Source organism: Carcharhinus amblyrhynchos, unplaced genomic scaffold (assembly GCF_965287045.1).
Source record: "Carcharhinus amblyrhynchos unplaced genomic scaffold, sCarAmb.v2.hapA scaffold_761, whole genome shotgun sequence".
Lineage (NCBI taxonomy): Eukaryota > Metazoa > Chordata > Chondrichthyes > Carcharhiniformes > Carcharhinidae > Carcharhinus > Carcharhinus amblyrhynchos.
Window position 1 is genome coordinate 2,501 of NW_027650501.1, and position 17,500 is coordinate 20,000.

General features: G+C 56.1%; 1 protein-coding gene across 1 annotated transcript in view; it reads right to left on the reverse strand.

The window, feature by feature from the left end:
- LOC145340076 (amyloid beta precursor like protein 2-like) overlaps positions 1-17,500 on the reverse strand; it is a gene marked incomplete at its 3' end in the record, with an annotated part of 23,968 nt that overhangs the window by 1,760 nt on the left and 4,708 nt on the right. Inside the window, exons 2-8 of the mRNA XM_080184498.1 lie at positions 10,830-11,003; positions 9,383-9,512; positions 7,809-7,921; positions 7,246-7,439; positions 5,976-6,166; positions 1,460-1,590; positions 148-222 (exon numbers count right to left, since the gene is read on the reverse strand). Coding sequence (XP_080040624.1) covers positions 148-222; positions 1,460-1,590; positions 5,976-6,166; positions 7,246-7,439; positions 7,809-7,921; positions 9,383-9,512; positions 10,830-11,003 — 1,008 coding nt within the window. The remainder of the gene's footprint in view (positions 1-147; positions 223-1,459; positions 1,591-5,975; positions 6,167-7,245; positions 7,440-7,808; positions 7,922-9,382; positions 9,513-10,829; positions 11,004-17,500) is intronic.

Here is a 17,500-nt window from a genome sequence, read left to right on the forward strand (position 1 = left end):
ACACGGGTACGCGGCCCCCAGACACGGGTACCCGGCCCCCAGACACGGGTACCCGGCCCCCAGACACGGGTACGCGGCCCCCAGACACGGGTACACACACAGACCCCAAATGCACAATGTTCTCTGTCTCTGTGAATCGATATGAACCTTATTCAGGGCCATCCTATCGGTGTTTGGTGCATTCTTCGCTCGATGATCCGCGGCAGCCCATTCGCGCATCACCTAGACAACAACAACATAGAATCAACATCCCATAATACTCACCGCAATGTCAGAGGGTCACTGTCAGTGTGAGGGTCAGTGTCAGTGTGTGTGTGAGGGTCAGTGTTAGTGTGTGTGTGAGGGTCAGTGTTAGTGTGTGTGTGAGGGTCAGTGTCAGTGTGTGTGTGAGGATGAGTGTCGCTGCGTGTGGGATCTCCCTGGGGAGGGCGGCCGTGTGGGATCTCCCTGGGGAGGGCGGCCATGTGGGATCTCCCTGGGGAGGGGCCGTGTGGGATCTCCCTGGGGAGGGCGGCCGTGTGGGATCTCCCTGGGGAGGGCGGCCGTGTGGGATCTCCCTGGGGAGGGGCCGTGTGGGATCTCCCTGGGGAGGGGCCGTGTGGGATCTCCCTGGGGAGGGGCCGTGTGGGATCTCCCTGGGGAGGGCGGCCGTGTGGGATCTCCCTGGGGAGGGGCCGTGTGGGATCTCCCTGGGGAGGGGCCGTGTGGGATCTCCCTGGGGAGGGGCCGTGTGGGATCTCCCTGGGGAGGGGCCGTGTGGGATCTCCCTGGGGAGGGGCCGTGTGGGATCTCCCTGGGGAGGGAGGCCGTGTGGGATCTCCCTGGGGAGGGGCCGTGTGGGATCTCCCTGGGGAGGGAGGCCGTGTGGGATCTCCCTGGGGAGGGGCCGTGTGGGATCTCCCTGGGGAGGGGCCGTGTGGGATCTCCCTGGGGAGGGGCCGTGTGGGATCTCCCTGGGGAGGGGCCGTGTGGGATCTCCCTGGGGAGGGGCCGTGTGGGATCTCCTGGGGAGGGGCCGTGTGGGATCTCCCTGGGGAGGGAGGCCGTGTGGGATCTCCCTGGGGAGGGAGGCCGTGTGGGATCTCCCTGGGGAGGGAGGCCGTGTGGGATCTCCCTGGGGAGGGAGGCCGTGTGGGATCTCCCTGGGGAGGGGCCGTGTGGGATCTCCCTGGGGAGGGAGGCCGTGTGGGATCTCCCTGGGGAGGGGCCGTGTGGGATCTCCCTGGGGAGGGGCCGTGTGGGATCTCCCTGGGGAGGGGCCGTGTGGGGATCTCCCTGGGGAGGGCGGCCGTGTGGGATCTCCCTGGGGAGGGGCCGTGTGGGATCTCCCTGGGGAGGGCGGCCGTGTGGGATCTCCCTGGGGAGGGGCCGTGTGGGATCTCCCTGGGGAGGGGCCGTGTGGGATCTCCCTGGGGAGGGGCCGTGTGGGATCTCCCTGGGGAGGGAGGCCGGGTCCTACCTCGTTGATACGGTTCATCCTCCGCTCCTCCAGCTCCATCTTGGCTCGGATGAAGTGGGCGTGTTCATCTTCCTCCGTCGGATTCTCAAAATAAACGTCCACTCCGTCGGTGGGCCGGGCAGGGGGCGTGGCTGAAAGACCAGCAGCCAATCAACAACCTGCTTTCACCCCAAAAAACACCACCACCTCATCGCGTCCAATCACATGCTCCGTATTCCCAAAACCTTCCACTGTAGCCAATCACCATCACCGTGATCCCATCAGCCAATCACCATCCCTACTGTTCAACCAATCACAGTGGGAGTGAACGGGAAGGAGATTGGGATTGTGTACAGTGGGAGTGAACGGGAAGGGGATTGGGATTGTGTACAGTGGGAGTGAACGGGAAGGAGATTGGGATTGTGTACAGTGGGAGTGAATGGGAAGGGGATTGGGATTGTGTACAGTGGGAGTGAATGGGAAGGAGTTTGGGATTGTGTACAGTGGGAGTGAATGGGAAGGGGATTGGGATTGTGTACAGTGGGAGTGAATGGGAAGGGGTTTGGGTTTGGGATTGTGTACAGTGGGAGTGAATGGGAAGGAGTTTGGGATTGTGTACAGTGGGAGTGAATGGGAAGGGGATTGGGATTGTGTACAGTGGGAGTGAATGGGAAGGGGTTTGGGTTTGGGATTGTGTACAGTGGGAGTGAATGGGAAGGAGTTTGGAATTGTGTACAGTGGGAGTGAATGGGAAGGGGATTGGGATTGTGTACAGTGGAGTGAACGGGAAGGAGTTTGGGATTGTGTACAGTGGGAGTGAATGGGAAGGAGTTTGGGATTGTGTACAGTTGGGAGTTGATGGGAAGGAGGATTGGGATTGTGTACAGTGGGAGTGAACGGGAAGGGGATTGGGATTGAGTACAGTGGGTGAATGGGATGGAGTTTGGGATTGTGGACAGTGGGAGTGAACGGGAGGGGTTTGGATTGGGATTGTGTACAGTGGGGTGAACAGGAAGGGATTTGGAATTGTGTACAGTGGGAGTGAACGGGAAGGGGGATTGGGATTGTGTACAGTGGGGTGAACGGGAAGGGATTGGGATTGTGTACAGTGGGAGTGAACGGGAAGGGGGATTGGGATTGTGTACAGTGGGGGTGAACAGGAAGGGGATTGGGATTGTGTACAGTGGGAGTGAACGGGAAGGGGATTGGGATTGTGTACAGTGGGAGTGAATGGGAAGGGGATTGGGATTCTGTACAGTGGGGTGAACGGGAAGGGGATTGGGATTGTGTACAGTGGGAGTGAATGGGAAGGGGATTGGGATTGTGTACAGTGGGGGTGAATGGGAAGGGGTTTGGGATTGTGTACACTGGGAGTGAACGGGAAGGGGATTGGGATTGTGTACAGTGGGAGTGAACAGGAAGGGGTTTGGGATTGTGTACACTGGGAGTGAACGGGAAGGGGTTTGGGATTGTGTACAGTGGGAGTGAACGGGATGGGGATTGGGATTGTGTACAGTGGGAGTGAATGGGAAGGAGTTTGGGATTGTGTAAAGTGGGAGTGAACGGGAAGGGGTTTGGGATTGTGTACAGTGGGAGTGAACGGGAAGGGGTTTGGGATTGTGTACAGTGGGAGTGAACGGGAAGGGGTTTGGGATTGTGTACAGTGGGAGTGAATGGGAAGGGTTTGGGATTGGAATTGTGTACAGTGGGAGTGAATGGGAAGGGGATTGGGATTGTGTACAGTGGGGGTGAACGGGAAGGGGTTTGGGATTGGGATTGTGTACAGTGGGAGTGAATGGGAAGGGGATTGGGGTTGTGCGCAGTGGGGGTGAACGGGAAGAGGTTTGGGATTGTGTACAGTGGGAGTGAATGGGAAGGAGTTTGGGATTGTGTACAGTGGGATTGAACGGGAAGGGGTTTGGATTGGGATTGTGTACAGTGGGAGTGAATGGGAAGGGGATTGGGATTGTGTACAGTGGGAGTGAATGGGAAGGGGTTTGGGATTGTGCGCAGTGGGGGTGAATGGGAAGGGGTTTGGGATTGTGTACAGTGGGAGTGAATGGGAAGGAGTTTGGGATTGTGTACAGTGGGAGTGAATGGGAAGGAGTTTGGGATTGTGTAAAGTGGGAGTGAACGGGAAGGGGTTTGGGATTGTGTACAGTGGGAGTGAACGGGAATGGGTTTGGGATTGTGTACAGTGGGAGTGAACGGGAAGGGGTTTGGGATTGTGTAAAGTGGGAGTGAACGGGAAGGGGTTTGGGATTGTGTACAGTGGGAGTGAATGGGAATGGGTTTGGGATTGTGTACAGTGGGAGTGAACGGGAAGGGGTTTGGGATTGTGTACAGTGGGAGTGAACGGGAAGGGTTTGGGATTGGAATTGTGTACAGTGGGAGTGAACGGGAAAGGGTTTGGGATTGTGTACAGTGGGAGTGAACGGGAAGGGGATTGGGATTGTGTACAGTGGGAGTGAATGGGAAGGAGTTTGGGATTGTGTACGGTGGGAGTGAATGGGAAGGAGTTTGGGATTGTGTACAGTGGGAGTGAATGGGAAGGAGTTTGGGATTGTGTACAGTGGGAGTGATCGGGAAGGGGTTTGGATTGGGATTGTGTACAGTGGGAATGAATGGGAAGGGATTGGGGTTGTGTACAGTGGGAGTGAATGGGAAGGGTTTTGGGATTGTGCGCAGTGGGGGTGAACGGGAAGGGGTTTGGGATTGTGTACAGTGGGAGTGAATGGAAGGGGATTGGGGTTGTGTACAGTGGGAGTGAACGGGAAGGGGTTTGGGATTGTGTACAGTGGGAGTGAATGGGAAGGGGATTGGGATTGTGTACAGTGGGAGTGAATGGGAAGGAGTTTGGGATTGTGTAAAGTGGGAGTGAACGGGAAGGGGTTTGGGATTGTGTACAGTGGGAGTGAACGGGAAGGGGTTTGGGATTGTGTGCAGTGGGAGTGAATGGGAAGGGGATTGGGATTGTGTACAGTGGGAGTGAACGGGAAGGCGTTTTGGATTGTGTACAGTGGGAGTGAACGGGAAGGGGTTTGGGATTGTGTACAGTGGGGGTGAACGAGAAGGGGTTTGGGATTGTGTGCAGTGGGAGTGAACGGGAAGGGGTTTGGGATTGTGTGCAGTGGGAGTGAATGGGAAGGGGATTGGGATTGTGTACAGTGGGAGTGAACGGGAAAGGGTTTGGGATTGTGTACAGTGGGAGTGAACGGGAAGGGGTTTGGATTGGGATTGTGTATAGTGGGAGTGAATGGGAAGGGGTTTGGGATTGGAATTGTGTACAGTGGGAGTAAACGGGAAGGGGTTTGGGATTGGAATTGTGTACAGTGGGAGTAAACGGGAAGGGGTTTGGGATTGTGTACAGTGGGGGTGAACGGGAAGGGGATTGGGATTGTGTACAGTGGGAGTGAATGGGAAGGAGTTTGGGATTGTGTACAGTGGGAGTGAACGGGAAGGGGTTTGGGATTGTGTACAGTGGGAGTGAACGGGAAGGGGATTGGGATTGTGTACAGTGGGAGTGAACGGGAAGGGGATTGGGATCGGATCTCTCCTGCTCTGCCCCGTGTTATGTGTCACTGCTGACATTGTGCTGGAGTCTCACAGTCTCCTGGATAATGGACTGACTGAGCCCAGTTGGCAGGATCTCAGAGACTGTCAGTGCCTAAAGCTCTCGGCACCAACTGGCCCTGTACAGCTGGCACCAACACACACATCCCCCTTACATCACCCAGCACCACACAGAGACACAGAACAACAGCGAGGACAAACACAAGATTCCCAGACAGAGTCAATACCCAACAACACACCCCCAGGCCGGGGAGAGAGAGAGAGGGAGGGAGACAGAGAGAGGCAGAGAGAGAGAGAGAGAGAGAGAGAGAGAGGGAGAGAGAGAGAGGGAGAGACAGAGAGAGGGAGAGTTAGAGAGAGGGAGACAGAGAGAGGGAGAGAGAGAGAGGGAGGGAGACAGAGAGAGAGGCAGAGACGGGGGGAGACAGAGAGAGAGGGGAGAGAGAGAGACGGGGGGAGAGAGAGGGAGAGACAGAGAGAGGCAGAGAGAGAGGGAGAGAGAGAGACTGTGAGAGAGAGTGGCAGGGAGGGGAGGAGACAGGGAGAGAGAGAGAGAGGGAGAGACAGAGAGAGGGAGAGAGAGAGAGGGAGACAGAGAGAGAGGCAGAGACGGGGGGAGACAGAGAGAGAGGGGAGAGAGAGAGACGGGGGGAGAGAGAGGGAGAGACAGAGAGAGGGAGAGAGAGAGAGGGAGAGACAGAGAGAGGGAGAGTTAGAGAGAGGGAGAGTTAGAGAGAGGGAGAGTTAGAGAGAGGGAGAGTTAGAGAGAGGGAGAGTTAGAGAGAGGGAGACAGAGAGAGGGGGGAAGACAGAGAGAGACAGACAGAGAGAGACAGACAGAGAGAGAGAGGGGGGGAGACAGTGAGAGGGGGGGAGACAGTGAGAGAGAGCACCCAGTGTTTGGGGGGAGGGGGAGAGGCAGTGGTCACACACAGCAGCACTCAGGGTGGGTGTGATAACTTACCCCTGACCTCCTGGGAAATGCCCTCGGTGGTTGTGGTTGTGGTGGTTGTCTCTGTGACAGCCTCATCGGAGAAATCCTGCTCCATGTAACCTTTGTCCCTGTAATCTTCCCAGCGCTCTCTGTACATCTGATAGTCGATATCTCTCTCTTCCTCCTCAAAAGACAGCCGGCTCGAGTCCTGCTCCCAGGAACTGTGTGAGAGAGTAACAGCAATACAGGAGAGGGCCATTCGCTCTATCCAGCCTGTGCCAGCCCACTGGAAGTTCTCTCCAATTAAACAGCCCCCCCCCCGGCCGGGCAGTAGGCTGGGGTCTCACCCCCTTCCCATTGAAACACTCCAACACGAGCGAAGGGGTTCTGAAACAAACCACAGCCATGCCCAGGAGAGACAGAGAGAGACAAACCTTCTCCACTCAGTAACCTATCCGTGCGCCCAAAGAGAGAGAAAGACAGAGAGAGACAGAGAGAGACACACAGACAGAGACAGACAGAGAGAGAGACACACAGACAGAGAGAGACAGAGAGAGAGAGAGAGAGACAGAGAGAGACAAACCTTCTCCACTCAGTAACCTATCCGTGCACCCAAAGAGAGAGAGAGACAGAGAGAGACAGAGAGAGACAGACACACAGACAGAGAGAGACAGAGAGAGAGACAGAGAGAGAGACAGAGAGAGACAGAGAGAGACAGACAGAGAGAGAGAGGGGCAGAGAGAGAGACAGAGAGAGACAGAGAGAGAGAGACACACAGACAGAGAGAGACAGAGAGAGAGACACACAGACAGAGAGAGACAGAGAGAGAGAGACACACAGACAGAGAGAGAGACAGAGAGAGAGACAGAGAGAGAGACAGAGAGACAGACAGAGAGAGACAGAGAGAGAGACACAAAGACAGAGACAGACAGAGAGAGAGAGGGGCAGTGAGAGAGTAAAAGAGCAAGAGAGAGACAGCGAGACATCGTGAGAGCGAGAGATGCCTCTGGCAAAATGATCTTAACCTGACCTCTCCATTTTACTCATCAAAGTTAAACTGTGTGCTATTTTTAAAAACCCCCCAGAAGACCTCATTGCTGCAAGCCAAAAGTTCCTCGCAGAGAAATGCAAAGCCAGCAATTTCCAGGGAGAGGTTAGGAGTCTGTCACCAGGGGATACTGATCATCAAGACAAGATAATCAGTGCAGTGACTCTCAGAGGAGACCCCCTCCCCACTATCCTCTCACCAATCAACCCAGTGAATGTACACAACTCCCCCCCATCCCCCAGTGCCTCATACCTGTCCTCAGGCTTGTCCTCCTCCTCCTCCTCCTCCTCCTCTTCCTCATCCTCTGCTGGGACTATCTCCTCCTCCAGCCTCACGCCTGGGAAACGCGAGGGACAGCACACATACTCCACGCCACGGAAACGGTCCACTCTACACGGCACTAACATCCCGTAACTGTGCAGATCCAGCGTCTCCGCCGTGCAGGCCTGGCCAGAGAGTCAAAGGTCAGCGTCAGGGTCATGGCACTGAGGACATCGACCAGATACTGATCCACACCCAGCCCCTCCAACCCCTCCACTCCCCATCCCTCCACTCCACTCCCCACCTCCCCACTCTCCCCCTTCCCCATCCCCTCACCCAGTGTGGATAACAGCCCAAAGCAACAGGAAAGACCCAGGCTCGATTCCCCCAGGGAGCCGGGCCCCACGGAGTCTAGACGAGGTATCGAGGGGCGTCTAGACCTGGATAGAGGGGCGTCTAGGCTAGGAATTGAGGGACATTCTTGGGGATTGGTCAGTGCGGATTGGACAGTGTGGGGTCGGTCAGTGCTGATTGGCCAATCAGTGACCTCTCACCTCTTTGGCCACTCGGTGCCAGTAGATGTGACTCTCACAAACGTCCATCTTCTCCTGGTGCAGAAACTTACAGCGATCGGGAACCAGCAACGCATCACTGACAAACTCCCCAACTGAGACAGAGGGAGTGAGAGGGAGGGAGACAGAGACCAAGGGAGAGAGGGATGGCAAGAGACAGAGTGAGAGAGGGAGATAGAGAGGGACGAGGGAGGGAGCCAGAGAGAGGGGGGAGAAAGGGGGAGAGTGTGGGAGAGAGACGGGGAGGGAGCCAGAGATGGGGGTTGTGAGGGGGGAGAGAAGGGGGGAAAGGCAGAGAAGAGGCCCGAGATAGAGAGAGAGAGAGGAGGGGCAGAGTGACAGAGAGGAGGGGAATAGGAAGACAGAGTCACAGGGAGAAAGGAGAGTGAGTAACAAGCAAATCAACAGGATAGAGACACAGAGAACTTTGTCATTGTAAATCAGTGAGAATTTATTCCAAATTCAACACCGGAATCGAAACACATTGTCCACATTCTCACACTGACTCTCACTGGGGTACGGGTCCCACGCACACTGACTCTCACTGGGGTACGGGTCCCACACACACTGACTCTCACTGGGGTACGGGTCCCACACACACTGACTCTCACTGGGGTACGGGTCCCACACACACTGACTCTCACTGGGGTACGGGTCCCACACACACTGACTCTCACTGGGGTACGGGTCCCACACACACTGACTCTCACTGGGGTACGGCTCCCACACACACTGACCCTCACTGGGGTACGGGTCCCACACACACTGACTCTCACTGGGGTACGGCTCCCACACACACTGACTCTCACTGGGGTACGGGTCCCACACACACTGACTCTCACTGGGGTACGGGTTCCACACACACTGACTCTCACTGGGGTACAGGTCCCACACACACTGACTCTCACTGGGGTACGGGTCCCACACACACTGACTCTCACTGGGGTACGGCTCCCACACACACTGACTCTCACTGGGGTACGGGTCCCACACACACTGACTCTCACCGGGGTACGGGTCCCACACACACTGACTCTCACTGGGGTACGGGTCCCACACACACTGACTCTCACTGGGGTACGGGTCCCACACACACTGACTCTCACTGGGGTACGGGTCCCACACACACTGACTCTCACTGGGGTACGGGTCCCACACACACTGACTCTCACTGGGTACGGGTCCCACACACACTGACTCTCACTGGGGTACGGGTCCCACACACACTGACTCTCACTGGGGTACGGGTCCCACACACACTGACTCTCACCGGGGTACGGGTCCCACACACACTGACTCTCACTGGGGTACGGGTCCCACACACACTGACTCTCACTGGGGTACGGCTCCCACACACACTGACTCTCACTGGGGTACGGCTCCCACACACACTGACTCTCACTGGGGTACGGGTCCCACACACACTGACTCTCACTGGGGTACGGGTCCCACACACACTGACTCTCACTGGGGTACGGGTCCCACACACACTGACTCTCACTGGGGTACGGCTCCCACACACACTGACTCTCACTGGGGTACAGGTTCCCACTCACCGAGACACCGGAATGGGACAACAATGTGAATGTGCCCATTGCATCTCCTCTTTCCTTTCTTGCACCAATTCTCAATTTTGACTGGCTGACTGGATTCCATCACTCCCGTCACTTGCAGCTCAGGGTAAACCTGCAAAGAGACAACTCAGTTCAGAGAGAGATTCCTGTTCTGCCCAAGACCACAAGGAACTACAAAAGGGTGGTGAATGTAGCCCAACCCATCACACAAACCAGCCTCCCATCCATTGACTCTGTCTACACTTCCTGCTGCCTCGGGGAAAAGCAGCCAACATAATTAAGGACCCCACACACTCCGGACATTCTCTCTTCCACCTTCTTCCATCAGGAAAAAGATACAAGAGTCTGAGGTCCCGTACCGACTGACTCGAGAACAGCTTCTTCCCTGCTGCTGTCAGACTTTTGAATGGACCTACCTCACGTTAAGCTGATCTTTCTCTACACCCTCGCTGTGACTGTAACACTACATTCTGCACCCTCTCCTTTCCTTCTCTATGAATGGTATGCTTTGTATAGTGTGCAAGAAACAATACTTTTCACTGTATCCCAATACATGTGACAATAATAAATCAAATCAAATCTATACTGTCCCCATCAAACACTCCCAGGACAGGGACAGCACGGGGTTAGATACAGAGTAAAGCTCCCTCTACACTGTCCCCCATCAAACACTCCCAGGACAGGTACAGCACGGGGTTAGATACAGGGTAAAGCTCCCTCTACACTGTCCCCCCATCAAACACTCCCAGGACAGGTACAGCACGGGGTTAGATACAGAGTAAAGCTCCCTCTACACTGTCCCCCCATCAAACACTCCCAGGACAGATACAGCACGGGGTTAGATGCAGAGTAAAGCTCCCTCTACACTGTCCCCCCCATCAAACACTCCCAGGACAGGTACAGCACGGGGTTAGATGCAGAGTAAAGCTCCCTCTACACTGTCCCCCCCATCAAACACTCCCAGGACAGGTACAGCACGGGGTTAGATGCAGAGTAAAGCTCCCTCTACACTGTCCCCCCCATCAAACACTCCCAGGACAGGTACAGCACGGGGTTAGATACAGAGTAAAGCTCCCTCTACACTGTCCCCATCAAACACTCCCAGGACAGGTACAGCATGGGGTTAGATACAGAGTAAAGCTCCCTCTACACTGTCCCCATCAAACACTCCCAGGACAGGTACAGCACGGGGTTAGATACAGAGTAAAGCTCCCTCTACACTGTCCCCATCAAACACTCCCAGGACAGGTACAGCACGGGGTTAGATGCAGAGTAAAGCTCCCTCTACACTGTCCCCCATCAAACACTCCCAGGACAGGTACAGCACGGGGTTAGATACAGAGTAAAGCTCCCTCTACACTGTCCCCCCATCAAACACTCCCAGGACAGGTACAGCACGGGGTTAGATACGTTGTAGGGAGTTGGGTACCTTTGTACAGTAGGTGAGTATTTCATCCTTTGTTCCGAGGCAGCTCTGAGTTCCAGATGGATCCGGCTCCCATTTCCCGCTCTGGATATCCATGAACATGTTGAGTTTCCCACAGAACATCGCGACCTGTGGTTCTGCCATTCGAACTCCGGAATCGCCATTGGATGCAAGGGCCTGACCAGGGAACGGAAGGCATTATATTTCAATCCCCCTCCCCCAGTTCACCCCTTCCCCCATCGCCCTGTTCCCCCCCCTTTGCCCCCTACCCTCTCCCCCATCGCCCTCCCTCCCCCGTCCATCACCCTCCCCCCATCCCCCTCTCCCTCATTCCCACTCTCTCCCCTACTCCCTCACTCCCCCTTTCCCCCATCCCCCTCTCCCTCACTTCTCCTCTACCCCCGTTTGCCTTCGCCTTCAGTCCCCCCTCCCTCACTACCCCCTCTCCCTCCCCCCTCCTCATTATCCTCACACCCCCCTCTCTCACTCGCCCCCCACCCCCTCACTCCTCCTCTCTGCCTTACACACCCCTCTCCCACACCCCCTTCCTCAGCCCCCTCCCCATCCCTCTCACTCCCCCTCCCCCTCCCAACCCCCTCAATCCCCCCTCCCCGTCCCCTTCACTCCTCCCCTCCCCGTCCCCCTCACTACGTCCCCCACCCCCCATCCCCTCACTCCCCCCCGTCCCCCTCACTCCCCCCCTCCCCGTCACTCCCCCCCTCCCCGTCCCCCTCACTCCCCCCCTCCCCGTCCCCCTCACTACGTCCCCCACCCCCATCCCCTCACACCCCCCCCGTCCCCCTCACTCCCCCCCCTCCCCCTCACTCCCCCCCTCCCCGTCACTCCCCCCCCTCCCCGTCCCCCTCACTCCCCCCCCTCCCCGTCCCCCTCACGACCCCCCCACCCCCCATCCCCTCACTGCCCCCCTCCCCCTCACTCCACCCCCCATCCCCTCACTGCCCTCCTCCCTCGCGCTGTGCAGGCCTGCACCCATGGGTGTGTCAGCGGCTGGGTGGGGTACTCGAGTCTCACGCTGTCTCGGTTTTGGGTGGTGACTCAGACGTCGAGAAAGCCCCGTCTGAAACTGAACCCCTTCACCACAAACCCCAACAGGGACAGAGTCAGACTGGGAGCAGCAGCTCAGCCAATACACACAGCACCCCCTCACACACCAACTGTGTCCCTGCCCCCCCCCCTCTCTCTCTCTCTCTGTTTCCCTCAATAATCATATTTTCTGAGGGGTACACTATCGTCCTGTGTCACCCAATGGTGAGAGGTTGGGGGAGAGAGAGGGGAGGGAGTGAGGGAGGGGCAGGGGGAGGGGGAGGGGAGTGAGGGAGGGTGAGGGCAGAGGGTTGTGAGGGGAGGGTGAGGTGAGGGGACAGGGATAATGAGGGAGGAGGAACAGGGAGGGGAGGGTGAGGGGGGAGGGACAGGGAGGGGAGGGTGAGGGGGTGGAGGGAGAGGGAGGGGAGGGTGGGGGGCGGAGGGACAGGGAGGGGAGGGTGGGGGGGCAGAGGGACAGGGAGGGGAGGGTGGGGGGCGGAGGGACAGGGAGGGGAGGGTGGGGGGCGGAGGAGAGGGTGGGAGGTGGTGAGGGGGAAAGGAGAGGGAGGATGAGGGTGGGGGAGGGGGAGTGGGAAGGTGATGGGGAGGATGAGGGAGAGGCTGGGAAGGGGGAGGGGGTGGCGTACAACCATGGAGGTTTACAGCACGGAAACAGGCCCTTCGGCCCAACTTGTCCATGCCGCCCTTTTTGTTAAACCCCTAAGCTAATCCCAATTGCCCATATTTGCCCCATATCCCTCTATACCCACCGTACCCATGTAACTATCGAAACGCTTTATAAAAGATAAAATTGTACCCGTCTCTACTACTGCCTCTGGCAGCTCGTTCCAGACACTCACCACCCTCTGGGTGAAAAAATTGCCCCTCTGGACCCTTTTATATCTCTCCCCTCTCACCTTAAACCTCTGCCCTCTAGTTTTAGACTCCCCTACCTTTGGGAAAAGATATTGACTATCTAGCTGATCTGTGCCCCTCATTATTTTATAGACCTCTATAAGATCACCCCTCAGCCTCCTACGCTCCAGAGAAAAAAGTCCCAGTCTATCCAGCCTCTCCTTATAACTCAATCCATCAAGTCCCAGTAACATCCTAGTAAATCTTTTCTGCACTCTTTCTAGTTTAATAATATCCTTTCTACAATAGGGTGACCAGAACTGTACACAGTATTCCAAGTGTGGCCTTCCCAATGTCTTGTACAACGTCAACAAGACGTCCCAACTCCTGTATTCAATGTTCTGACCGATGAAACCAAGCATGCCGAATGCCTTCTTCACCACTCTGTCCACCTGTGACTCCACTTTCAAGGAGTTATGAACCTGTCCCCCGAGATCTCTTTGTTCTGTAACTCTCCCCAACGCCCTACCATTAACTGAGTAAGTCCTGTCCTGGTTCAATCGACCAAAATGCATCACCTCAAATTTATCTAAATTAAACTCCATCTGCCATTCGTCAGCCCACTGGCCCAATTGATCAAGATCCCGTTACAATTGGAGATAACTTTCTTCACTGTCCACTATGCCACCAATCTTGGTGTCATCTGTAAACTTACTAACCATGCCTCCTATATTCTCATCCAAATCATTAATATAAATGACAAATAACAGTGGGCCCAGCACTGATCCCTGAGGCACACCGCTGGTCACAGGCCTCCAGTTTGAAAAACAACCCTCTACAACCACCCTCTGGCTTCTGTCAAGAAGCCAATTTTGTCTCCATTTAGATCCCTCACCCTGGATCCCGTGAGATTTAACCTTATGCAACAACCTACCATGCGGTACCTTGTCAAAGGCCTTGCTAAAGTCCATGTAGACAACATCAACTGCACTGCCCTCATCTACCTTCTTGGTTACCCCTTCAAAAAACTCCATTAAATTTGTGAGACATGATTTTCCACTCACAAAGCCGTGCTGACTGTCCCTAATCAGTCCTTGTGTCTCTAAATGCCTGTAGATCCTGTCTCTCAAAATACCTTCCAACAATTTACCCACCACAGATGTGAGGCTCACTGGCCTGTAGTTCCCAGGCTTTTCCCTGCAGCCCTTTGTAAACAAAGGGTGTGTATGACAGTGTGTGCTGTAATACAGGGTGTGTATTACAGTGTGTGCTGTATTCCAAGGTGTGTATTACAGTGTGTGCTGTAATACAGGGTGTGTATTACAGTGTGTGCTGTAATACAGGGTGTGTATTACAGTGTGTGCTGTAATACAGGGTGTGTATTACAGTGTGTGCTGTAATACAGGGTGTGTATTACAGTGTGTGCTGTAATACAGGGTGTGTATTACAGTGTGTGCTGTATTACAGGGTGTGTATACAGGGTGTGTATTACAGTGTGTGCTGTATTACAGGGTGTGTATACAGGGTGTGTATTACAGTGTGTGCTGTATTACAGGGTGTGTATGACAGTGTGTGCTGTAATACAGGGTGTGTATACAGGGTGTGTATTACGATGTGTGCTGTATTACAGGGTGTGTATACAGGGTGTGTATTACAGTGTGTGCTGTATTACAGGGTGTGTATACAGGGTGTGTATTACAGTGTGTGCTGTATTACAGGGTGTGTATACAGGGTGTGTATTACAGTGTGTGCTGTATTACAGGGTGTGTATGACAGTGTGTGCTGTATTACAGGGTGTGTATACAGGGTGTGTATTACAGTGTGTGCTGTATTACAGGGTGTGTATTACAGTGTGTGCTGTAATACAGGGTGTGTATACAGGGTGTGTATTACAGTGTGTGCTGTAATACAGGGTGTGTATACAGGGTGTGTATTACAGTGTGTGCTGTATTACAGGGTGTGTATGACAGTGTGTGCTGTATTACAGGGTGTGTATACAGGGTGTGTATTACAGTGTGTGCTGTATTACAGGGTGTGTATTACAGTGTGTGCTGTAATACAGTGTGTGTATTACAGTGTGTGCTGTATTACAGGGTGTGTATTACAGTGTGTGCTGTATTACAGGGTGTGTATTACAGTGTGTGCTGTAAGATTACACACAGAGGGTTGGAATGTCCTTATTGCGGGGTTGGGGTTCCAGGTTGCGATGCAGAGGGACGGTGATTGATGGGACGCAGACTCCAACACTCCGACTGTTTCCCAGCTCCCGCACCCAATTCCAAACCCGGAATATTCCGGAGCAGCTGCTGCGGCAGGAAAAATCCTCTGGGAAATGTTTCCATAGCGACAAACGAGCTGAATCAACACTGCTGGGATCAGTTACTATAGCAACGCTCAGCGGATCATTAACAGCAGCAGATCACAGAGAGATCCCACACTGACAGTGCGGCACTCCCTCGGCACTGACCCCCTGACAGTGCGGCACTCCCTGAGCACTGACCCTCTGACAGTGCGGCAATCCCTCAGCACTGACCCTCTGACAGTGCGGCACTCCCTCAGCACTGACCCTCTGACAGTGCGGCACTCCCTCAGCACTGACCCTCTGACAGTGCGGCACTCCCTCAGCACTGACCCTCTGACAGTGCGGCACTCCCTCAGCACTGACCCTCTGACAGTGCGGCACTCCCTCAGCACTGACCCTCTGACAGTGCGGCACTCCCTCAGCACTGACCCTCTGACAGTGCGGCACTCCCTCAGCACTGACCCTCTGACAGTGCGGCACTCCCTCAGCACTGACCCTCTGACAGTGCGGCACTCCCTCAGCACTGACCCTCTGACAGTGCGGCACTCCCTCAGCACTGACCCTCTGACAGTGCGGCGCTCCCTCAGCACTGACCCTCTGACAGTGCGGCACTCCCTCAGCACTGACCCTCTGACAGTGCGGCGCTCCCTCAGCACTGACCCTCTGACAGTGCGGCACTCCCTCAGCACTGACCCTCTGACAGTGCGGCGCTCCCTCAGCACTGACCCTCTGACAGTGCGGCACTCCCTCAGCACTGACCCTCTGACAGTGCGGCGCTCCCTCAGCACTGACCCTCTGACAGTGCGGCACTCCCTCTGCACTGACCCTCTGACAGTGCGGCGCTCCCTCGGCACTGACCCTCTGACAGTGCGGCGCTCCCTCGGCACTGACCCTCTGACAGTGCGGCGCTCCCTCGGCACTGACCCTCTGACAGTGCGGCGCTCCCTCGGCACTGACCCTCTGACAGTGCGGCGCTCCCTCGGCACTGACCCTCTGACAGTGCGGCGCTCCCTCGGCACTGACCCTCTGACAGTGCGGCGCTCCCTCGGCACTGACCCTCTGACAGTGCGGCGCTCCCTCGGCACTGACCCTCTGACAGTGCGGCGCTCCCTCGGCACTGACCCTCTGACAGTGCGGCGCTCCCTCGGCACTGACCCTCTGACAGTGCGGCGCTCCCTCGGCACTGACCCTCTGACAGTGCGGCGCTCCCTCGGCACTGACCCTCTGACAGTGCGGCGCTCCCTCGGCACTGACCCTCTGACAGTGCGGCGCTCCCTCGGCACTGACCCTCTGACAGTGCGGCGCTCCCTCGGCACTGACCCTCTGACAGTGCGGCGCTCCCTCGGCACTGACCCTCTGACAGTGCGGCGCTCCCTCGGCACTGACCCTCTGACAGTGCGGCGCTCCCTCGGCACTGACCCTCTGACAGTGCGGCGCTCCCTCAGCGCTGACCCTCTGACAGTGCGGCACTCCCTCAGCACTGACCCTCTGACAGTGCGGCACTCCCTCAGCACTGACCCTCTGACAGTGCAGCGCTCCCTCAGCACTGACCCTCTGACAGTGCAGCACCCGCTCAGCACTGACCCTCTGACAGTGCGGCACTCCCTCAGCACTGACCCTCTGACAGTGCGGCACTCCCTCAGCACTGACCCTCTGACAGTGCGGCACTCCCTCAGCACTGACCCTCTGACAGTGCGGCACTCCCTCAGCACTGACCCTCTGACAGTGCGGCACTCCCTCAGCACTGACCCTCTGACAGTGCGGCACTCCCTCAGCACTGACCCTCTGACAGTGCGGCACTCCCTCAGCACTGACCCTCTGACAGTGCGGCACTCCCTCAGCACTGACCCTCTGACAGTGCGGCACTCCCTCAGCACTGACCCTCTGACAGTGCGGCGCTCCCTCAGCACTGACCCTCTGACAGTGCGGCGCTCCCTCAGCACCGACCCTCTGACAGTGCGGCGCTCCCTCAGCACTGACCCTCTGACAGTGCGGCACTCCCTCAGTCCTGAGTGAGCCAGGAGTGTATGATCCGGGTTTCGAGACACTGATGTGATGTTGGAACTTGCTAACCTGGGTCTGCGTTGAAAATCCCAGTCTGTCATTGCCCTGTGGGTTTGACTTTGGGTGGGAGAGCCAGAGAGAGAGGGAGAGGGAATATCGGCTGCAGGGTTCAACAGGGTAGATTCAGGAAGAATGTTCATGATGGTGGGGAGAATCCAGGGGTCAGAGTTTGAGGATAAGGGGTAAACCTTCTAGAACTGAGGGGAGGAGAAATTTCTTCACCCAGAGGGTGGGGAATGTGTGGAATTCACTCCCACAGGAAGGAGCTGAGGAGAAAACGCTGTGAGATTTCAGGAAGAAATTAGATTTCACTCTTGGGGCGAAAGGGATCGAGGGATATTGGGGGGGGGGATCAGGATATTGGATTTGATGATCAGCCGTGATTGTAATGAATGGTGCAGCAGGC